The sequence below is a fragment of the Podarcis tiliguerta genome (genome assembly GCF_965153285.1).
Source record: "Podarcis tiliguerta genome assembly, chromosome: 9".
Lineage (NCBI taxonomy): Eukaryota > Metazoa > Chordata > Lepidosauria > Squamata > Lacertidae > Podarcis > Podarcis tiliguerta.
In genome coordinates, this window is record NC_139542.1 from 27692285 (window position 1) to 27717055 (window position 24771).

General features: G+C 41.9%; 1 protein-coding gene across 11 annotated transcripts in view; it reads right to left on the reverse strand.

Annotated features, from left to right (window-relative positions):
* Positions 1-12379: 12379 nt before the first annotated feature.
* The window catches only part of PDE5A (phosphodiesterase 5A), a 129927-nt gene continuing 117535 nt past the window's right edge, over positions 12380-24771 (reverse strand). For all 11 annotated transcript variants that reach the window (XM_083457267.1, XM_083457261.1, XM_083457264.1 and 8 more), the window contains 4 exons: positions 23337-23400; positions 22149-22223; positions 21183-21266; positions 12380-20378 (listed from right to left, as the gene is read on the reverse strand). In XM_083457267.1, the coding sequence (XP_083313393.1) occupies positions 20241-20378; positions 21183-21266; positions 22149-22223; positions 23337-23400 (361 nt within the window). In that variant the 3' untranslated portion in view covers positions 12380-20240. The remainder of the gene's footprint in view (positions 20379-21182; positions 21267-22148; positions 22224-23336; positions 23401-24771) is intronic.

Below are 24771 nucleotides of genomic sequence, written 5' to 3' on the forward strand. Positions count from 1 at the left end.
CACTGTGGTTTAACCCACATCCCTTCATGTTTATATATTAACACAAAAAAATACGAAAGGGACATTTTTATCCATAAGTATTGCAGAACCTAACAACCCATTAAAAAGGTCAAGATTTTTAAAAGAATGCATGGAAAAATAAACTGGAAGAAATTTTTAAGTCCATACTGGGGGCAGGGGAGATTGGAGGCGTCTCCAATTTTGGAATGATTCCTTCCTTCCCAGCAGCCTCTCACACGCCACCCCAAATTATTAAAGAGGAGCCCCGTGGCCCTTCATGTAGTTGCTTGGGGAGTAAGAGATGGGAAACTCTCCTTCCACCAACTTCCTTGTTAGCTTATCTCAGAATCCAAGCCGATGTCTAACTGAGTAATAAATTTAGGTCTTGAATACACATTTATGACAGCATTCAGAACATTCTTTCTCATATCATAAACTCCTGTCTTATTCACGAGGCTCTTAAAAAATTACCTTTTAAAATCTAGCATAGCTCTTTTTCCACTGTTTGCTTGTCTTTCTGACCATAGAGAAGACCCACTCGGCAACCCGGTGCTGTGTGCATCTACTCAAAAGTAAACCCCACTGATTTCAATTGAACTTTTCTCCAAATGAGTGTACCTAGGATGACGCCCAAAATACTTCTGTTATTAACTGCCAAGCGTACTTGCCCAAGATCTTCTGAATACTAGTGTTGCCATATGTCCCGAATTTCCCATTCTGGTGTGTACAATTCAATTTAATATCAGCCCTGTCAAGTAAATTCACGCAAGTCTTTCTAAAACATCATTATTCTCTTTTTGTTTCCTACCGCTCTATATCTGTTGGTAACGATGAAATGAAAAGAAACGAGAGTTTATAAGAAGTTGTTGTGGCCTTACCAATCACCCCACCAACAGCTGTTAACTAGATAGGGTAACAAAATATTTTACTGTAGTAGACTAAAAGATCTGTTTGTTTTAAAAATTGCTGCTCCAAACAACCTGCCATCTAAATCAGCTCTTGCCAACCTGGTGTCCTCCAGACTACAACTCCCATCAGCCAGTGTGGTGTAGTGGTTGAGAGCGGTAGTCTTGTAATCTGGGGAACCGGGTTCGCGTCTCCGCTCCTCCACATGCAGCTGCTGAGTGACCTTGGGCCAGTCACACTTCCTTGAAGTCTCTCAGCCCCACTCACCTCACAGAGTGTTTGTTGTGAGGGAGGAAGGGAAAGGAGAATGTTAGCTGCTTTGAGACTCCTTAAAGGGAGTGAAAGGCGGGATATCAAATCCAAACTCTTCTTCTTTTAGTCCAGAACATCTGGAGGATACCAAGTTGGCAAAGGCTAATCTAAACTGTCCTTTTTTAATGGGGGTAATAGATTACATTTCAAAGCTTCCTCAAAAAACAACAGCAAATAAAGAAGTTTCATTTAATATTCTAGCATTCTTGGTGAAGCAGGCATGCTAGAAGACTTTCAAAATTATTGTTGACATCAGGAAACGCAGATGGTAGTATCTGCATTATGGAGGATTGGGAATCAAATACACATCTGCTGCTTCTCATATGGATCTGAGCAATGAGGATAACTCTTGGCGTTGCTGCTTGAGACCTGGCTATTGTAGTGACTATCCTTGCCCATGTGGCTCTGTGTTTCCCTCCCTTGTGAAATGCTCTTGTTACCCTTACTCAGATTTTATAGAAGTATTATTTGCGGCCGCATTCTGCATTAGCTGTGTGAAAACTTTGGTATCAGAAAAATGCCCCTGTTCCTGTAGGAAGGCTGTGACCCACATGTGAGGCTATGAAGCAGCTCTGATGGGGGATATGCCATGGCTCTTTCTGAGGAGAAGATGTGTTGTATGTGGGTGGAAAGGGCCCATGAAGTCAATATGGCATTCCTGTCATCAATACATGCTTATTTGTATCTATCTACAATCCATGGTGCCATGGACGTGCCTAGGAGTTGCCAGGAGCCTTGTTGAAGTTCATGGAAGAACTTCGGTGCTCAGGGAAGATCTTTCATTCAAGTCCCCAACCGCCACTCTTGATCAGCCATTTTAATACATTTGAGGCCCACCTCAGGACTTCTTGCCTCTTACGCAACTGAGCTCAGAGACCTTTGACAGACTTTTAGACAGCCATGTATGCAAGAGTCCTTTTCCTAAATGGTATTGCTTAAGGCATCGTGAATGCCAGGAGAGATAAGGAGAAGAATGAAAGACGGAGAACTTTGAAAGCTACGAGGAACTGAGGTGGGCGGTCATATAGGACAGGGAAAGGGGAGGGCTATCATAAGAGAAGGATCCATTGGGCTGCCTTTCCAGGCTGTGTGACTCTGTATAGGATATAAAGACAAATAGAAATCAGAACTGGGTAACCTAACAGTGCATTCTCGATAACCCAAAACCTGCTGTGAAGAGGCTAGATCTGGACACAATGAGGCTGCCATTCCTGGCTGGTGTGCTTTTCGTCTGTTTTCTGGCACTGGGGGTGTCCAAGGCTGTTCCAGTAACAAAAAAGGTTAGGCTGATGGGTGATTTTAGATGGGAACTTACAGGATTATTGTTATGGGCTGTTCCAGAACTTCCAACCCTGTTTCAAGGGGTTATCTAGGACAGTTCTAGGTGCGTGTGAATGATCTAGGTGCGTTCTGGCACAGTTTGTCCGCAAATGGAAGACATTTTCCTGAACTGATTTCTGTTATAAGAATATGGCCTGTGGTTTTCCATGAACTTTTCATGTTCTTCTTGTACTTAAAATTCCACTGCGGAAGCAAAATAATCCCTTTTTTCTTTTTTTCTTTAAAAAAAAAATCTAGGAAGACCAAGAAAAAACAACAAAAACTGGAAGTAGTTACCCGGATACAATTTTGCTAGCCTGTTAATCAAAGTATGCATTTACATGTATTAGAGGGCCACAGATGTGTCCATCTTGTTAAGGCTGAATAGGCTAAACTGTATTCTGCCATTATAATGAGAAATCTGGAGTGCAGTAAGATCCACAAATTACATTTATAGTAGTTATTATTTGTTTCAGTTTTGATAGTAGTGCATCAAGACATATTTTTAAAATGTAATTATTTCTGCTGTAATATATGGAAGGCCCTGTCTTTATTTTGCTTCAGCCTTTTAAAAAATAAGCAGCAATTATAAGGTGGGGGCTGACCCCATGAAATCGTTGCTATAAAGTTTAAAATATGGCAAGAACAGCAGCTTCTGAAATCTTAGATCACAGTCTAAGAAGGAAACACCAGGAACTCTGAACATAGGGATTGCATTCAGCTTTTACTCAGAGTAGACCCATTGGAATTAATGAATACAGCCAAGTTAGGCCCATTAATTTCTTTTTCTTTTTTTTAAAGCCAGGCAGCGCCCACGGGTCTCAAACCGCTGGAAGCGATTAGGGAATCTAAGCAACGCTTTGGTTGATGGAACCACTGGGCTGAGCTGGCTCAGGCCCATTCATTTCTGAGTTTAACTTAGCTGAGTGCCACCTTAGAAGTGAGAATAAATGACAACTGGTGTTTCCAGGGAGCAAATGGGTGTCAATTCATTTCTGCAATGTGATACTCACCATTGCTGACCACAATTGTTGTGGGATATAAATGGGTCAGTCTCCTTCCCCTCACCCCAGCCCAAAAGCTTTCAGGTTTAATTTTCATCCTGACTCAGATTTATTTCAGCCAGGTGACACCAGAGTAATCTGCTCACCCACAGGCCATCTTGGAATTAGGGCAGCCATGTGCCCTACTTTACAGAGGACCATTCCCTGTTTGAAGGGCTGCCAGAGGACAGTCATCACTTTGTCCTGCTGAAACCTGGTTTAAAGTTAAAGAACCCTAAAAGGGACAGAAGTGGTCTTTAAGTTGCCATCAACAGCTAGGTCCTGGAAACCTCGCGTTTCTATTTAAATTACAGCAAGTATTACTAAATTCGGATTTACACATATAAATGAGGATGCGCAAATTTTATGAAAATCTGTGTCCCCCTTTGTCCTCTTTTTTTGGCTGGTGCATTTCCTCCTTTTTAACAATGTGTGGCTGTTCTACTTGGGATAAAGCCATGTCAGCTTGGACAAGTGCAAAGAGAATACTTTGGCATAAAAGAACGATTGGCATAAAAGAATACCTCCCTCCCTGGGAAGATGTAGCAAGTTGTGCCATGATGCTAAATTTCTAGTAAATGGGGATAAATGGGAAATCTGAAATATTTGTTACATTATTCTGAATCATTTCAATTACGGTTTTAACTATAGATTGTAGAAGTGAATAAAGGATGTCAGATTCCAGGATTTCAGCCAGTCCATGGGTCCATTTGCTTGAGACTTCTACTTATGGTGAGTTATGTGTTGGGGAATGGGATGGATGTATAGATGATGATGATGATGATGATGAAGAAGAAGATTACATTCGTTGGTAGTCCCAATTAAAAGGAAATCTAGTAGCAGGCCTATAAAAGGTTCAATGCTTAAGATGGGGGGGATTTCCCAAAGTAATAAAAGAACCAAAACACATTTTTAAATTTTGCAACAACGTTCTCCAAACAAAAAAAAATGTGAACTTTAAGGGAAAGTGTAACAAAAAAGAGTATTCTTTTTTTTAAAAAAAAACAACCATCCCAATGCATTATATTAGGAAAAATTGATTGCAAAAATATTGCATTGAAGTATGTCTGTTAGAAAAAAGGTGCACTCAAATGCTGATAGATTTCCATTAGGATTCTTTTTTAAAAAAATAATAATCGCATACTGATACAGAAATGTGGTGAGCTGATTAGATTAGAAAAACTGATTTGATTAGAAAAAAACGAGAAACTGACATACTGACAGATTTGGCCATCCCTACCTAAGATCCTAGAAAGAAGCTACTATTCGGAGTTGGCAGCCCTGACACTGAGCTACAGAGCAATGGTAATAAGGCAGCTTAATATGGCTACCCAGCATCAACATACGCTTATTATAAACAGTTGCTAGGGATTGTAAACATCATCCTAGGGGGTGATGCAGAGAAGGAGCGGAATGGAGTGAAAGAAATGTAACAGCTGCTGTCATACAAAGAATCATACATCAAATAATCCAGATTGGAAGATCCTTTTTGTCTCATGAAATGTAGGCCAGTCAAAGAAACATATATACATTAACCCCTGTCTCTCTTCTTCCAGGCAGGTATAAATTTCAATATTGGAGTGGTAAGTCTCATTAGCCCTCCCCTGCTTTCAGTTGTTTATTCCATGCCATTGTCTTTCAGCACAGAACTGATTTTCCTTAACGAAATATTGGATTTTGCAGAACCCTGGAGGGATCTAAATGACAAACCCAGCTCCTTTGAGATTTCTGGCATCCTCCTAGATTTTATTTTAATGTGATTCTCCTCTCCTTATACCAATTCCATAAAATTGGGTGGGTGGGAATGTTGTTTTGCCTCCACCTAGACAGGGCAAGGTATCTTAAAATGGTTCAGAGTTCAGCACTGTAAAGTATCCTTTTGCTATTGTAATAAGAATTTTAAGGTCTTAGATATATAATAAATGTTCATAAATGTACCAAGCAAACACGTACATAAATATATAAACCACATGTCTGAAGCAGCACAGGAAGACAGTCCTGAAACCATTTTAACTCCCAAGCTGACCAAATGTTTCTCTGCAAGGAGGGAGGAGGTGAAAAAACCTTCCTTGTTACAGGAATTTAGTAATCACCATTTCAAAGGAATGGGCAGACTACCAGGAAAGGCAATCAGATAAGGCATTATCAGATAACCTGGCAGACAGGAAAAACAACAACATTCAAATTTCTGTTGTAGGCCACCTTTTCTGTGATGTAGGTATGATGTTTGTGGGGTGGTGGTCTTGGGTTACACCCCTTCTGTGATGTATGTATGATGTATGGAGGGGTGGTCTTGAACTCCAGGGCAGGGAATTTAAAATGTCTATATAAGGGCAGGCACACCTTTGTTCTAGGTCCTCCTCCGTCCTCCTGCATGTGAGGAGAGCACCCTGTTGCAACACATCAATAAAGATCAGGCTTACTAGCTGCATTGCTTCTCAATATTCTCTGGTTGGCCTCTGTTATTTTCTCCTACCAACAGGGAACCCACGTACGGACTCTATACGGCCTTTTGGATACCCCATAAGGGGGAAAGGGCAGATTTTGTTTACAACACTATGCACTTTGAGTTAGATTCACCCTTGCACAAGGACTCCCACTGGTACAACAAGGCTTCACTCCACAAATCCCCAGAAATTGGCTTTGGGGGGGGGTTGGGATATCTCCCAGAACAGTGTGCAGACAGAGGAAAGGGGGATTATTCCACTTGGCAAGTTGAAAGAAATGCTTGCAGATACAGAATGATTGGAAGAGCATGGTGTTGAATTCCACCCATGACCTGCTGTGCTGCACTGCTCTCTGTTTTTCTTTGAAATGCTGATGTTTAGAAGTAACCCTTTGTTTTGCTTTACAGAAAGCTGGACAAGACGATAAAGACAAAAATGTGAGTTTCTGCCTAAAGATAGTAAGGTATCCAAACGCATCTCATGAGAAGTCTGAAGTGTAGATTCAATGTGAGTGGGCATGTGAAAGGGAAGAGTTTGTCATGACTTCCGCACTCTACATTCTTTCTGCACTCTAAGGAAAGAGTCATTCTGATCCTTGCCCTTAATTCACTTGTCATATTGTCCAGGGAGCAACAATACTCTTATATGTCTGACCATCACTTTCCTACGTTTTGCCTTTATAGTCTCCCATACAATCGTGAGGAGCAAATGAGCTTTCCCAGTAAATAAAAGAAAGCTAATTCATGGACCCAGGGGAGGGAGAACAGGGCAATTCTATTTATCATAGAATATAGGGTTGCCCAAAAGTAAAAAATTCAGACAAAAAAGTTATTGAGCTTTGAGCTTTTTAAAAAAGTTTTGCCCAAAGTGGTTGGGCAAAATCTTAAAATTGACTTTTTGAGCTATTTTTAAGGAAATTCGCCAAAATCTAGACTTCCGACATGGCTTGCCGTATGTTTGCATTTTCCCAGACATTTCAGCGATTTCCACTTTGATGCTGTTTCCATCTGCCATTTTCCTGCTATGTCCAGGAAATTCTGACCGTATGGCAACCCTATCATAGAAGCATGCAGGAATGTCATCTAAAGCACCCATGACATATGACCACCCAAGCTCTGCTTAAAAACCTCCAAGGAAGGGGAGGCCATCGCCTTCCAAGGGAGTCCGTTCCACTATCTTACAGTTCTTACTATCATAAAGTTATTCCTGATGTTGCATGGGAATCTCTTTTCTTGTAACTTGAATCCATTGGTTCCGGACATACTCTGGAGCAGGAGAAAACAAGACTTTTCCATTATCATTTCAGCTTAATTAGCTGGCTGGGTGGAGTGGGCATAGAGTCTTCCTTAATATCCAAAGCATTCAGGGCAATCCGTGAGAGAGTGTAGGCAGGCTTTACCCTCAATGTTTTGGGGGTTAAGGAAGACCGTTCACCACCTTGTCGTGCTCAAAAAGTAAATGCAAGCTCCCTTGCTGGACCCTGCAATATTTATTTCTCTACTGAGAAAATTCTGTACCTACCGTGTTCAAAGCAATCTTTGCCGGCGCAAATAGTTCCCTCCAATGCTTTAAAAAAAGGTATGTGGATATTTAGCACAGAGCTTATAAAAGGTCATGGAATCCCTGCACTAAAACTGTCTTTTGGACATATGCCTCTCAAAGCAATAAACATAAACTAGAATAACATGTTGCTGAACTTGAGGGACAGCGTCAGAATGATCTGAAGATCTTGAAAGTGGTGTGGGGGTGTGTATAAACACACATTAACACTGCATTTTCAGAAAATATTGAACAAAGACCAAAGTCAGCAGATCAAAGAGCAGAAGAGAGATGAGAATAAGAAGAAGATAGGTCAGAAGAAGAAGAAGAAGAAGGAGCAGAATAATGCAGACGATGAAGAATAGAGGAAATGGTGAGCTGGACTGAGATCTGTTTCTTTGTAGTCAGATGATTTGCATTTTGGACCCATGGATTGCTGGAAATGGCTGATGTCTGGAGAAAGGTTCTTCACACCTAAACTAGATGAACTGCCCATTGGTGTACTAATTAATTGAATGGAGCTCATTTAATGACCCAGTTCAGGTAGCGTTTACACTTTGCTGAGTGAACCAAGAACCTGACTACAGTCGTACCTTGTTTTGCGACCTGGATCCGTTCCGGAGCCCTGACTGCTAGCTGAAAAGGATGCAAGGCAAAGCACCGCCTCTGCATATGCGCGCAGAGCGTTTGCGCTTCTGCACATGAGCGATGTGTGCTTTAGCGCTTCTGTGCATGCGGGAGCGGCAAACCCGGAAGTAACCTTTTCTGGTACTTCCAGGTTTGCCGCGGACATTCGCCGGAATGGACGCTAGACGAGGCGGACAATCGCGGAGGTATTACTGTAATTGCAACAGGCAAATCAAGCCTGGCCTCCGTACAATCAGGGCTTTTTTTCAGCCAGAACTTGCTGGAACCTCTCAGGTGGGCACCATTGCTATTATAAGAGAAGAAAGGAAACATTCTTGGTGAGTTCCAGCACCTTTGTTTTAAACAGAAAAATAGTGCTGTACAGTGGTCCCTCATGTTATGTACCGTCCCCCTTACGAATCCTTTGGGTTATGCGCTCCGCTAACCCCAAAGTAGGTGCTCCTTGTCAGTGGCATAGCGTGGGGGGTGCAGGGGGGGCCGGCCGCACCAGGCGCAACATCTGGGGGGGCGCGCTCGCACTCGCACTCGCAGCTCTCTGCCCCTACGTGGCTCACTCACTCTCTCTCACTGCAGTGCTGGCTGTGCGAATCCGATCCGAGCCGCCGGGTCGCCGCCCACTGTGGAGGGGAGGGTGCCAGGCATGCGGTGCGGTGCGGAGAGAGAGCGAGGGACTATCTGGGGGAGGGACAGTGCAGCGGGGGAGGGGTGCAAATTACTTGCCTTGCCCCGGGTGCTGACAACCCACGCTACGCCACTGCTCCTTGTTGCAACCTTTGCCCCATGATGTGAGAGGAAATCGCACTCCGGTGGCGTGGCAGCAGCAGCAGGTGCAATTAGCGAAAGTGCGCCTCATGTTACGAGCGGTTTCTGGTTACGAACGGACCTCTGGAATGGATTAAGTTCGCAACCAGAGGTACCACTGTATGCTCAATAATGTATACATACAGGTAGGTCCTGCAACTGGAGGTACCACTGTATGCTCAATAATGTATACATACAGGTAGGTCCTGCAACAAAATGACGTCATATGGAGTGCTGGCATTCATGGATCCAGCCAGCATGCTGTGCGTTCTTCCAGTATATTCTATTCCATTCCTTCTCTTTCAGCCCGGGCGCTTGGTTTTCCAATCCTCCCTCCAGCAGCCAGCCAGCATTTCATACCCATTGAGCATATTTGGTCCACACTGAACTGCTCCGTGGGAGCCTCTCCCTCCAAAAGCTTCTGCTATACATTAAGCCCGCAGCTCTCGTGGGGGTTTGCACCTAAAGCAAAAATCATGTATAGTCAAAACACACTGGGCTCCATGGAGGTGACATTTCCCAAGTCATTTTTCCCACAACCCTGATCGCTTTCCATTATTTATTTTTTGCCACATTCATAAAGCTTAATGTGCGCAAGTTGTGTGCTTTAGACAGGCTTTAAAGGTATAGTGCATTCACAGCCTTAGCAAACTTAGTTCTCTGTTGGTGTGTAGGATAAGACCTCATGATGGTAGCATCTCTCCCTAAGTAGTTGCTTTTAAAGTAGCAAATCACATTCACTATACTATGTTTCTTGAGATTCTTTCGCTACAAGCTTTTAAAATGGCATGAAACTGATACAAATTTGTGGTCTAGACATGCCTGATATTTACCATTCACTGAACATTGCTATCTTCATAAATATATGCTTTTTCATAATTATCTAGATTGATTGCCAAGAAGACAGCTTCAGAATCACCACTGATCGATCTTTGGGAGTCTACATTTGATCATTAAAAAGAAAACAACGCAGACACTGTCTTTTGGCACAAGACAGTAAATGCATATTTGGACTGCTCTATGAAGTGATTTAGCTATTTGATTTAGCTCATGGAGGATATGCCCTTATCATTTGAATCAGAATGTGTTACTAAATAAGCCTTATAATAAAATCCTTCTTTCTCATCAGCTTTCATAGGGAGTGTTACTGCAGGATGTAGGATATTTTTTAACAAATCTTAAAGCCGCCCAGTTATCATGAAAGGGGAACTTTTTCACCACTGTATAGGCAATTAGGAACAGAGAAAATGCAAGGTGCTTCAATTTCAAGAGAAAGATGTGCAAGTTTTCTTATGTGCATGGAACTTCATGGAAAACACAACTTAAGTTGCTCCAAAAGAAGATATTGGAGCACTCCAAATCATTTGTGTGTGTGCGCGCGCGCACACGAGCGCATATGTACAGAAAATAGATCTGGCTGAAAGGCAATACAGGGGACATATGCACGATTCAACTATTATTGTATTGTGACTATCACGAAGGGACTCTGCCATTTTGAATTTGCCAATACATTACTGTGAGTAGAGAGGCCAACTCACAGCCTGTCCTAGGCAGTGGTGGCTAGTGCCCACAAGACCTGGTAGGGCAGCCAGGAGGTTGTTAGGGTGTGGTCAATGGGGTCACAGGGCCTAATTGTTCTGGTAAGAATCCTGGCCTCCTAAGAAAGTAGGAAAAGGGGCATCACAAAAGGTCAGAGGGTGACTCCCCCTGTTATTTGGGCACTTCTATTCATTGCAGTGGGGACAAAGAAAGTAAAAGAGTACAAAAACAAAGGGGAGAAAAGGGAGTGCATTGGGGAAACCTGGGGTTGGTCGAGAGCGGTTTTATTCATTTCTTCTGCGGTGTTAAGATTAGATTCGTTTTCAGGGTTGCCAGAGGTGAATGCTCATGGAAGTGCCTCTTTGTAGGTCTGTCATTAGGAAGGTTATCTTGGCTTTAACCAATATCATCTTCATTTTACTGCCACGTTCATGAATTCTGTACTTTCTTATATCTGAATTTATTTATTATCTGCAAGTGGGACCTGCAACAAAGTGTTACATAATTGGGAGGTGGTAACAAGAAAGGGCACTGAAAGCAAATGGAAACCCTAGGAAAAAGGTTTTGATGGAAGTTCCAGTCAGACAAACACATTTGATGGTGGAAAGCGGGGCTAGCGATAGGGGAGGCCTGAGGAAGAATCTCATGGGTCAGATAGAGAGATTCCCCATCCTTAGATCAGGGATATTTAGGCCTATCATCCCTATTTTTCATAGGTCAGTGACATAACCAGTTTCAGCCAATCAGCTCTGTGCATAGCTGCTGCAAACATGCAAAAACTCTTTCTTTCCCTGAGCTTGATTTGAGTTGTGGGGTGGGGGGACCAGAGCTCTGAGCAAAGTGCAGGGTAAAAGGTAAAGGTAACAGGACCCCTGACCATTAGGTCCACTCGTGGACGACTCTGGGGGTGCGGCGCTCATCTCGCTTTACTGGCCGAGGGAGCCGGCGTACAGCTTCCAGGTCATGTGGCCAGCATGACTAAGCCGCTTCTGGTGAACCAGAGCAGTGCATGGAAACACAGTTTACCTTCCCGCTGGAGCGGTACCTATTTATCTACTTGCACTTTGACGTGCTTTCGAACTGCTAGGTTGGCAACAGCAGGGACCAAGCTCACCCTGTTGTGGGGATCAGAACCGCCAACCTTCTGATTGGCAAGCCCTAGGCTCTGTGGTTTAACCCACAGCGACACCCTCTACTTATTGATGTTGCTGCAACTCAACAAATTTTAAAGTGGAGCATTTTTCTCTATCTCGTTAAGTCACTTAATTTTGTTTTATATAGGAGTTCGATTTTTGTTTTGTTTTGTTTTGTTTTGGTGGGCATGGAATTTGAATTTGCTTGTCTAGATTTCTACTCATAAACTTGTAATGTAAGAGGTAATTGCAAACCTTGCAGATGTCATCTGTAAACAAGCTTTGTGATTGTAGATGCAGCTTTAGTGCCCCCTCGTGGTCACCAACTTTTAAGAAACACCCTGCAAGCATTTCTCACTTAACAAGAGACTATTGTGAAACAAAGTACTGTACCAAGAATTACCCACTATTCAGCAATAATTAGTGTAGCCTTCAATATAGTCAAATACCTGCCATTTAAAACTTGGTACTCCAGTTTCCAAAAAAATGAAGATACTCTCTCCTTGCCAGGAACTTGAAATACCCTCTGTACTAGTTGTCTGAACTTCTACTTGTCTAGGATGTTACATACCCAAAGATGAACCAGACGATAAGTAGGACACATTCTAGGTCAACTGTATGCCGTTAGATGAAAGATGGCCAATAAATGGAAGTTGCTTTTCAAGTGTTTACAATGATCCAAGTGAAACAGTTCTCTTCTTGCATTTATTGTAGAAAGCATGGAAAATGGTACAATAAAAAGCAAAAAGTTACTGGAGTAGCAGTTGGAGAGTAAGTTACTTAAATGTGTATTTTCTCTCGCAGACTGTATAGTACATTTTTAGGGGGTGGGGGTGGGGAAGGGATAAGTCTCTTAACTGGTTTAAATAAAGAGTGTTTGTGACTCTAATATAACAGAACCAAGGACCCAGGACCCCTCCAGAGTTAAATATGACTTTAAAATAAAACACCAAATACATAATCCATGACTTGGCCTAGTACAAAAATACTGTGCTCAGAAACTATATATATTTGTTCAAATGTTTCAAAAAGGCAGAAGATTATCAACACACCGAGTGACAAAGTGTTAGGAACTTCTACAGAGTTAAACTATAAAAGTAATATATTTCAAAACTATGTACAGTGTTTTCACTACATTCTTAAGAAACACTTACATGGTCTGTGTCCTGTGTATCTACAGAGAAGTTAAATTCTAACTTCATTTACAATTCCACTGGAGGAGTGGAAGGGCAGAGTGACTATATCAAAACAGTTGGGTGACTTTTACTGCAGTCAAGGATTTGGTCCAGAGTTTGTAATGGGAATCGTAAGACCTTATGTACAAGCAAGAAATGCGACAAACCTTATACCATCAAATAATACCATTCAGTTAATTGGATCCAGCTATTCAGCTGAATTGCTTTCTAACAGTTATTTTTAAGTCATGGTACTCATACAAGTCATCTGCAATAGACCTCTTTTAAGGAAAGTTTTCACATCAACTTTCTGATGACCATATTCTGTATCAAACAGTGTGCATCAAGTCTAGTATCAAAATAATTCTGATAACATCTTTCAATGTTTAAAACCTCAACACGGAGCTCTAACCTAAAGCATACACTTTGGAAATGGCAGCAAAGCCATGACTTTAATTTTAAGGCCCTTTCTACAAATGCATGGTCATCATTAGATGACTGCAAGATCAAATAATTACTTGCATGTCGCAATGGGTGAACCTGTCAGTTTTGGTTTCCCTCACTTTTCCAATCTTAAATTCAGTTCACTTGATTTTTGCAGCAGTTTGCTATTTTATGATTCTTTTTTTAATTCTATACCTGAAGATTTAGACAGTTTTTCATGCACATTTCTCCTAATATATACACTTTGTACATATTTTTCCAAGCAATTTTCTCCGATATAATGCATTATTGCAGATTATTCTTGGCAACATATGCATTTTTAAGCACAGCTTTCCTTAAAAACACAATTTTAATGCATTTTATTATTTTTTTTGGTCTAGAGAAGTTTCAGAAAATTTGGAGAAGTGTGAATGTGGTTTGGGAAGTACAAATTACATGAATTAAAATGCAAACTGAATGAATTTCTCCCCATCCTCATTTGCATCTGTAAAAGAACCATCACAAATCAAACACCACATATTCAATCCTTTTTTTTTTTTTACAAAAAATCACTGCAAATTTAAGTTGTACATTATTGAGTGTTTTCGACTCCTGAGAAATCAAAAAGGTTTATGTGCATAGGGACTATGCACTGAAGCACGATGGCTTTCCCTCGAGTGCCCATCATTTTGAGGAGTACTACTCTTTGGCAGTAAACACCCATAAGCAAATGGTTACGTTCACAATGAAACACTAGTGCCTGTCTGGAACATACCCAGAACATTGGGTATTGTCTTTGGGATCATCCCTACCCACAATTTCATATACATATCCACATCTCACAAATAGATGTGCAATCAGTTTCTCCCTGTCAACAGAAACTTACAGAATGCCAATTTTGCCTTTGAGTTCAGTTCTTAAAAATCAACACATTTCTTAGGTATGAACATATTGCATTTCCAAGTGATTTCTGCTTTCTTTGCAAGTCATTTAAAAAATAAGCCTACGGTACATAGAGCAACGAGATTCTATAGAATTTTGAGACCAACATCTAATTAAATTACTTTAGTCTTTCTTCACCATTTGCCCTATGGACAAATTATCCCTGAATCAATGGCAGCTTTTCAGAACCAGAAATAGATTTAAGATCCATTTATAACAACATATACATGTGCTCTAATGCTATAAAGGTAAAGGTACCCCTGCCCATACGGGCCAGTCGTATCCGACTCTAGGGTTGTGCGCCCATCTCACTTAAGAGGCCGGGGGCCAGCGCTGTCCGGAGACACTTTCGGGTCACGTGGCCAGCGTAACGAAGCTGCTCTGGCGAGCCAGCGCAGCACACGGAAACGCCGTTTACCTTCCCACTATAAAGCAGTACCTATTTATCTACTTGCACTTAGGGGTGCTTTCGAACTGCTAGGTGGGCAGGAGCTGGGACCGAAAGACGAGAGCTTACCCCGCCATGGGGATTCGAACCGCCGACCATGCGATCGGCAAGCCCTAGGCGCTGAGGTTTAACCCACAGCGCCACCCGCGTCCCCCTATAGCTCTAACACAGGAGCAAATACTATGGGCATGCTTCAATGGGCCTCTAAAGTCAGTATCTCCATTCTGCATCATCTGTGGTTACATACAAACTGTTTTCCATAACTGTGAGGAACACTCACAGAATAACTTAATTGGGAATTGTTACCCTGCAAAGCCTGAACAATGTTGTTGAGCACAGGATCAGGGAGATCAAAGCCCTCTTACCACTCTTCAGAACAATATTTAAACAGTGGTGTAGCACCTAATCCATGTTAGTGATCATTAGGATTACTGAGATTGTTAACTAGATGAAAAGCAATGCTTATATCAGCACTGTGGGAATTTATTTCCATGAAGAGCTGTTGTAGATAGGAAAATATCCACTTACTGTTCTTTAACCACTCTGATTATATAAACTAAGTGCCAACATGTGTCCAGGATTACCCAGTTAAGAATACAACCCAATACACACTTACTTAAATGGCCTTGGCCCTGTATATCTGAAGAAATGTCTCCACCCCCATTGTGTAGCCTGGACACTGAGATCCAGCTCTGAGGGCCTTCTGGTTGTTCCCTCACTGCCAGAAGTGAGGTTACAGGGAACCAGGCAGAGGGCCTTCTCGGTAGTGGCACACGCCCTGTGAAATGCCCTATCAGATGTCAAGGAGATAAATAACATCTGAAGGCAGCCCTGAATAGGGTAGTTTTTAATGTCTGAAGCTTTATTATGTTTTTTATCAGCTAGAAGTCACCCAGAGTGGCTGGGTCCACCTAGACAGATGGGCAGGGTACAAATAATAAAAGTATTGTTATTACCTGAGGATAAGTCCTATTGAATTCAATGGGGCTAACTTCTGAGTAGGTATGTATAGGATTACAGTGCAAATTATTTTCATAACAATTTAGTACAGTCATACCTCAGGTTGAAGTTGCTTCAGGTTGAGCGCTTTCGGGTTGCGCTCTGTGGCGACCCGGAAGTAACGGAACACATTACTTCCGGGTTTCGCCGCCCGTGCATGCACAGATAGTCAAAATGACATCACACGCATGTGCAGAAGCGGTGAATCGCGGCATGCACAGTCACGCGTTGTGTTCGCTTCAGTATCCGAACGGGGCTCCGGAACGGATCCCATTCGCATCCTGAGGTACCACTGTACTGGTGTACCTTGGTTTTCAAGCATCTTGGGAGTCGAATGTTTTGGCTCTCAAACGATCGAAAACCAGAAGTGATTGTTCCGGTTTTTGAACGTTCTTGGAACCTGAACATCTGACAAGACTTCTGTGGCTTCCGATTGGCTGCAGAAGCTTCCTGCAGCTGTGCCTTGGTTTTTGAAAGTTTTGGAAGTCAAACGGACTTCCAGAACGGATTCTGTTCGACTTCCAAGGTACCACTGTACAGGGAATTCTCCATGCAAATCTATCAGAGAGAGAGAGACCCATTTTAGAGGACTGTATTTGACATGATAGTTCAGAAGGGACATGTGTAACATATGGAACAAAGAGTAACTAAGCTTGAATATAAAAGCATTGACTACTATGTCAAATAAAGCCATCAGGCAATATTAAAATCTTCCACTCTGGGGAAATGTGCACTGCCATTCAGCCGTCCTCTCTCTGCCCTGATCTGCCAGCAGCATGGGGCGACCTACTTAACTTCAAAGTGCTCCTGGGCACTGAGGGCTGATGAGATTATATTGATCATCAACAGTACAAACAGGCAGTTATTAAAAAGGTCAAGCATGTGGTTTCTTATTATTTTTATCGTCTGTGCATGTGTGAACATGCATATCATTTTTTCAGTGGTTATCGAGACAAAGCAGAAAGGAAGTCTTTTGCTGAACCAACTCATAGCTATAAAAGGTTGCATCCACTAAATGCTGCAACACACTCGCCGACTTCAGCCAACTTGCTAATTTGCAGAAAGGCACGTCTTGACCACCCACACTTAAACTAACATTTCAGGTTTGTTTGTTTTTATTGCACATGGCTGCATACACACAGCCCAACTGAAATTATTAACTCTACCCTGCGCAAAAGTGAATTCAGTTCAGATCCCTGCCAGCAATAAAACTACAATTTGCTGCTAGATATTCAGTCATCCAGCTCTATCAAGCTTTCCCCCCTCTCTATGTGAGACGTGACCCTCAGTAAGAAAAGATTCAGGTGAACTACTAAAAGTCCACATGCGTGGAAATTAGGCCTTTATATTGATGGATGCTGTTTGCATCATTAGGGATATTGTATTGGTGAGCCTATTGTGATATTTTATTGTTTGCGTGGTTGCATTCATATGACTGTTGGTTTATATACCAAATTACTACAAATTATTTTAGAGTAATGCTTTTTAAAAAACACAATACTCCACACAGGTTTCTTTCCACCAGCTTACCAACACATATACAATTCTATGATGCTACAGCCATTGGTAAGATCTCTGCCATATAGGTTGCTCCTGTTTTTCTTATCATCTTCACACTGAGTTGCCAAGTGTGTTTTGCTTGACTTGAGTAATCTGGCACTTTACACAGAAGTGATGGAAGGAAACAGAAATTTCCATCCCATCCTGGGCTCATTACAATCAGTGGGGTTTCCGTTCCACTTCAGTCTGCCTTCCACTAAGTTATTCATCTTGCCATCTGCCAGGGCCAAAACCTACATGATTAATAATGTAATTAATTTCAACACACTGCAATGGTATATAAATGTCAAAAACAACACAGAAAATAATATAATTATAAATGTGACATTTGCAGACTAAGAAAACAGAGACAGGGAATACCACTTATTTGCTTGTGTGATTTCTGCTCCTGACCTTGGGATGACCAGGCAAAGTGAATTTTTCAATATGTCTAATCAACAAATGCAGCCCACTTTGGAACAATGTATTGTGCTTGCGTCTGTCCTGTACTTATTGTGCTCTGGAAAAGCAGATTGATCTCCATGATGATGTGTGGATGATCTAGTCTTGAGGAAAGGAGGCTGAATGTGGTCTTCATCTCCTTATACGCACAAGCTATACACAGTGGTCAAAAGATTGCAATTGATTGATCCTCTGGGGATAATGTTGAACAAGGATGTTGAGTCTGCTTTGCTGGTACTTCAGATCCTAAGGTTATTGCCTTAAATGGCAACTGTTTTGGTGGAGTAGTTGAACCTGCCTTACGTACAATCCAAATGTACAGAAACAGCATGAGACAAAGCAGAAAAGTCAGCCCTTCCTGGAGTGTTCGAGGCTGAATGTTTGAATGCACTCCCATAAAAAAAAAAAAACCCTGCACATGGAAAATCTAGCATGTCAAGGAGAACATTTCAGGCCTACTCTCCCTCCTGATGTGCCAGTTGTCTATATGCAGGGAGTTGGGTTTTTTTATATATGGTCGGCCACATAATATATCCCATGGAAAAGTGGCACAATTACAGAAGGGCTGGAACACATGATTCTTCTGAACATGCAGCAGGCCTTTAGATCTCGGATATGGAAAATATATGAAGTCGGCCAGATAATACTTTTAATGAACAAACATTACAGTTTCAGTATGTGGCACATTTTTGTACCTGTGTGAGCATATACACATGCTCCATGTCCCAAAATTAGCATGAATACCACACAACTGAAGAGTATCTCCCAGTTCATAAAAAAAAGAAGTGGCAAAAATCTAACAATGGAGAAACCTGTTTCCATTGTCAGATTTTTTGACCTCTTTTGACTGCATTTGAAAGCCCCAATTGTGAGGCCAACAGTCCCTTTCATGGGACAGATGGAAGTGGTTTTGGGCCTGCGTTTTCAGATTGCAGTCAAACATCACACAGGTTAGTGAGTCTCCCAGCTATTCCTAAAATGGAGGTAAAAGCAGCTCCTAATCATTTGGGATGTTGAGGAATGTTCTGGATCCTTTGGCAGAAAGCCTTGTTCCTACTTTGAGAGCTATGATGGCAGTTGTACCCTCCCTGACAAACCCCAGTCCCAAAAGTGCAACTTTTCAGATAACTGCGCAAAAATCAATGCAACGTATTTGATAGGTGTGCTTGCTTGCTGCTAGTTTGTCCTAAAAAAGTATTACACATGTGAAAATCATCTTTACAAACATCTGGGTACGGCTAAAGTTGTATCCACAAATAAACACTACCAGACAAAAATCTCATTTTTGACATGGTAACATTATTGGTTGCAGGCAGTGAGATGGTATTTTAAGATTTGTTTTGTCTACGTCGAACTAATGCTCCTTGACTTCTTTAAACTTATCGTTGTAAGCTCCCTGAAGTATTCTCAGCTGTTTCCATTTCTGCTTTCTGCTTCAATACTCTGTGGTTATGCTTGTTCCAAGTCAAATGGTCTTATGAAAAACCAAAAGCATTCTTCTTTCCAAAATTCACTCATAAAAACCTCTTTGCAATTATGAGCAGTTGTTTTTAAGTAGCCTTGGCTATTTCTCAGCTCTGATCTCTTTAATTTGATTCAGTTTTACAATATCCAGAACAATTCTCAAGTTCTGGACTGGGCCTAGTTTTCTTCACTCACTCACATCGCTGCCAGCTTCAGGCCATTCCCCATTCCACGATTTCAGTAGGCAGGGTGGCATTGAAGCTTGTTTGCTGTGGGATGATCCCATCTCATTGAAAGTAGCCCCAATGTCTACACAGTCTCTCTTCCGTCTGTCTCCATTCCCCATTTCTCTTGACTTTGATGTCTTCTTCAGACAAGTGCACTTTTGAGCTACGATGCTTTAAAAAATGTCAGGCAGTTCCATCTATAGATCTTTACCAGCAGCCTGGGACTGCTGGGTAATTAACAGTTCAAGTTCATTTAAGGTGAAGCACTCTCACAGCAGGAAAAGGCACAGGAGCAATATATTCTCTCAAGATACTGTGCTTCATCCCTGACTTTCTTTGGAATAAAGAGATATTGGATTCAGCAGCTCCCATAGTGAACACTGACCACTAAGCTCCTCCATGTTTCTCAGGCTCCCAAAAGCAACACTGCGCTCTCATTATTTACACTTACAGAAACAGACAACACAAAAGGATGAAAAAGGTGCTAAGTATGGTAATCGTTTTAAAGTACTGGCCATTGACTGAAACTAAACAACTATGTACAACTGAGAACAGCAGTCCTAGAAACTCTCCTCTTCTGTACCGTCTTATAAAGCTGAGCAGAGCAAACTGGACCTGCTAAGTGCAGACCTCATTCTCCCTCAAATAAACAGAATATTGGAAATATACAACTATGATACATCATACACAAAAACGTTTATGTTACGCTTCCGAATGCTGTGCAAAAATATATGTCTCCTTGTTCTTTTAAAATACAGCAGTGGCAAATTATACACCTATTTCGTACAGTGTCTAGCAAAACATTTAAGTATCTCCAAATCACTATATATAAATAGCTTCTTTGTAAACCAGCATTCCTAACGAAGTGCTATCTCAGTTCCGTTTGGGCTGATTGCTTTCTCCATTGATCAGGTTTGTTTCTTGCTGTTCGGCTAATGCCTGCCATTTCTGCCTGTTCTTTCTGCAGCCTTCCAGCAAAGGATAGCAGGCTTCTGAGACGTGTGTCATCGCCTGCAAATGGAAAAGCAAATCAGACCCATCAAAACCTAAGAAAGGGGAAGGGGGACTTCTCTTCCTTAGCGTTTAGCAGTTTCACAGAATATACTGGGAACTGAACATACAGAAAACATCCAAGAAGCAGCTTCCCAGCATGCTCCTGGCTGAGAGGTGCAGTCCGCAAATGGCAGTGGATCTGGAGAAAGGAAGATTCCCCCTCTCTGCATGCCACAAAGCTGCCTCAAACTGTCTGCAGGAAGCAGGCCAGGCTTATCCCATGGCCTGCATTAGTGCCACCTCTTTCCTACACAGGAACTGCACCTTTCAAGGATATATCCACAGATTTGGGAACCTGTGTCACTCCTGGGTTGCTGGACTCCAGGTCCCATCGGCCAGCATAGCCAATGGTCATGCATGATGGGAGTTGTACTCCCAATATCACCTGGAGGACCAAAGATTCATCATCCCTGAAATAAAAGAACATGAGGTTCTTTGGTAAAATTCCAGATACCCACCCACTTCAGGCAAAATCATACGAACAGACCCATGAGCAGTAAATAGAGAGAAATCCCACTACAATATTTCAGAGATCTTGCTTGATTATTTTATTGTGTAAGGGTCCTTGCTCGGCTGTATTTCCTTTGTAGGAAAGCCAAAGAAGTCCCATTAAAGGATGTGAAACTTGATTGTGCAACCCCACTTCCCACAGCCAGATCTGCATATAATGCTTTTGAAGAGAAAGCGCAGTTCTGAAGACAACGTTGGCAGATGACACAGATGCAAACACTCTCACTGTACAGGCCACTCCATATATGGTACCTCATAGAGCTGCAAGCAGATGGCATCAATGAATCCAACTTGCATGCTGGGGATTTTGTTTTTCTTTTCACGGTTCATTAAATCCTGAAAAATCAAACGAAGTTCACTTTGAAGCAAGACCACTTGCCAAAATGTGGCTCAGTTCAGCGATGTTTTGTCATTTGTACGCTGCATATATATATATATGTGTGTGTGATATAAAAATTCAACAAACAAACATATATATATATATACATCACAGGGCATGCTAATAAGCCATCATTATAGTCAGTGTTGGCCTCAAAGAGGTTGTCCTGGGTTCAAATCCCATCTCAGTCCAAGTTTCCCTAAGTAGCCTTAGGAAAGTTACTTTCTCTCAGCTTCAATTTTTCTATCTGTAAAGTGGGAATTGCAACAATCTGCCTCCTAAGTTTCTGGTGAGGATACAACAGTTCAGAATAACACTGAAAGTGGGACCTCTGAGCTTGAAATGACCACTTCCAGGTCACATGAACAACCTCTAGACAGAGAAAAGGCTGAGGCAACTGTAAGTATGTAGATGGAAATGGCTGCAAAATACTTGGCTTCTCCATTAATGCTACTTCCCATACTATTAGCAGAAAATGCTTACTTCTTTGTGAAAAACATTAACTACTCAGCTATAATTGGTAGACAATACAGGGGTTGTATCCCAGAAAGTCATCCTGTTAGTGCAAGGACTTTCCCCCCATGTCGACTCCCCATGTGTGTTCCCCAAAAGTTTTACTGAGGGTTCCCCCAATTCACATGTTGGTGGGTGGGTTGCACAGGCTGAAGTCTTGTACTAATGAGATTAGTTCATTGGATACAGGCCTAAGTGAATATGATTTTCAGGTGCTAGAGGAGGTGTAAATTTTGATACTTCATGTGTAAAAACACCATCTAAAATGAATTTTCGGTAAAAAAACAACAACAACTATGTTGTTTAAAGATGGTTCTTCTACTTACTGTTGGTTCTATATTGAGTTCTTTTCTCTCCTTATCACCTTGGTCAAAGAATTCTGTAGCTACAAGTTCAGCTATCTGCAAGTTAAAAGACAAAGATCTCAGTCACTTTGGCAGAGTGTGTTTCAACAATATTTTATAACACTAAAAATATAAGCAGATGCAATAAATATGCAATTATTCTGTCAGAAATGGCCATGAAAGACATCAACAGTGTCCAGAAATCATACATTTATATCCAAAGAAGTTCAAATAACAATTTATACAATAACTAAGGGTGCAACCAAAACCCTCACCACTTGCCAACCGTGGAAGGGGAGGCAAGAATAATTTAACCTGATCTCTACACCAGCTCCGCACTAGAAGAGTGATTGGCAGCTCAGCCCATTTCACCACCTGAAACGAAACGGGAATGTGCTGCTTCTTGTCCACCCCACCACTTCAACCATTGATGGAACAGGCCCTTCTCACTGAAACTCAGAGATAGGGGGCATTCTGGCTGAGGAGGCGGCAGTGGGGTGGGAGGGGTCTCGCTTCTTGAACTTCCATCACCTGAGGCAACTGCTTCACCCTGCCTAATGGGTGAGTCAACTCTGATGCCATCACACACTGGCAGTAAGCCTAGCTTGGGATCAAGCCCCCTTTTCAATGTCCCTTGCAGGCAGGGGTATTGCCAGAGGGGTACTGTCAGAGGGCCTCCAACACGTAAGGGGGACGTTGGCACTCTGTTGGTGGCAGCTGGCAAGAGGCAGTTCAGTTCGGTGTGAGGGGGTTCAGATTGCTCTGCTACTCATAAACAAACAAATAAAATCAATGAAAGATTTAGAACCTCTTGCTTAACATTCTCATCTGGTTTATGCAGATTTCAATACCCGTCACCCAAAGGATGCCAGTTTTCCAAGGATTCTTTTGCAATCTCTTTTGCAATGTCTGTTTGTATGGTATCACGCCTTTGCCAGGTTTCCCATAGTAATCCTTCTTTTGAAGCTTTCAGTCGCTGGCAATCAATATTTGTGCAAGAAACAAGAGGCTGACGATCTTCCTTGTATAACAAATTTCATCTTTGTTTTGTTTTAAGTTGATACAAGAGGCAATGCGTTAAAACGGGAGGAAGTTTGGTGGGAACAAATGCTCAAGGTAACTGTGGGCTGCCTTTTTGTAGATTTGGACAGGCCTTTGGCAGTTACTTACCCGTTGCTGAACAGGCCACGGCTTTGTTATTGCTGACAAATCACACGCAGTCATCAGCATTGCCCTGTAGAAACCATGAAGCCAAGATTTTGTGCATTATAAAAAGCAATTGCATCTTGGCAGCAGAATAAAAATGGGTATGGTATGCAAAATCATGTAAAATAAACGCTAAAACAAAGCTCAATCTGTTTTTCATAAATGGCAAAGGAACCATAACATTGTTGCAAGTAATTAAAATCAGCTAGTAACAAATAGGACTTGGAATTACTATTATTATTAAAAATGTAATATGGAGTGTTCCTGTTCAGTGTTCCAGCCAGCCAGCCAGACAGCCAGCCAGCCTTTTATCAGGTACTCCATTCCATTCCTCCTCCTTGCCAACAGACACTTAGCATTCTGTGGCCACTGAACTTGCCCAGTCACCATTGCCCTGTGCTGGTTTGGTGGGGGGTTAGATTTTTCTACTTCTGCAAACCTTGAGGTTCCCACAAACATGGTGATGTCTCCCTCTTGGGGTTTTAAAGATTTTTTTTAAAATATACCATTCATAATTCAACACCTTGAGGTTCCCACAAACATGGTGATGTCTCCCTCTTGGGGTTTTAAAGATTTTTTTTAAATATACCATTCATAATTCAACACCTGAGGTCACTTATTAATATATATGATTAGATACTAACACCCTCTGATGTAATTCTAAACTAGGATTGCCAACCCAAAATCCAATCTTTGTTTTGGCTTTATCACTAGAACAGGATATTCCAATCACTTTCCAGTTCCCAAATAACCCCAGTGCTGCTGACGATGGGCTGTTTTAAATCCCTGTCTCACTGAGAATGCAAAGGCCTTAAGGAGTTTTATGGAGTACAGTGGTACCTCGGGTTAAGAACTTAATTCATTCTGGACGTCCGTTCTTAACCTGAAACTGTTCTTAACCTGAGGTACCACTTTAGCTAATGGGGCCTCCCGCTGCTGCCATGCCACTGCCGTGTGATTTCTGTTCTCATCCTGAAGCAAAGTTCTTAACCTGAGGTACTATTTCTGGCTTAGCAGAGTCTGTAACCTGAAGCGTCTGCAACCTGAAGCATCTGTAACCTGAGATACCACTGTATCAATGTTTTGAAACTAAATCTATGCATTTCACACAACCTCTGCATGTGGCCAGGTGCAGACTGGACAAATTTTTATTCAGCTTGGCCACAAATGGCGCTGCTCTTCAATTCACTTGCGTATTAACAAGCAGCAAAACAAGCTGAAAAGTTTACAGAACTCACTGTACACTGATCAGGTGAGCTGAGCAAGTGGCAAAGATGTCACATAATTTGGGCACATGCAGAATTGTTCCCTCCTTTTCCATGCAGTCCTATCAAGGCAGGGCTACATGGCACTGGTGATGACTCCATTATTGCAGGCAGAGCTACTACAACTTTAGCCT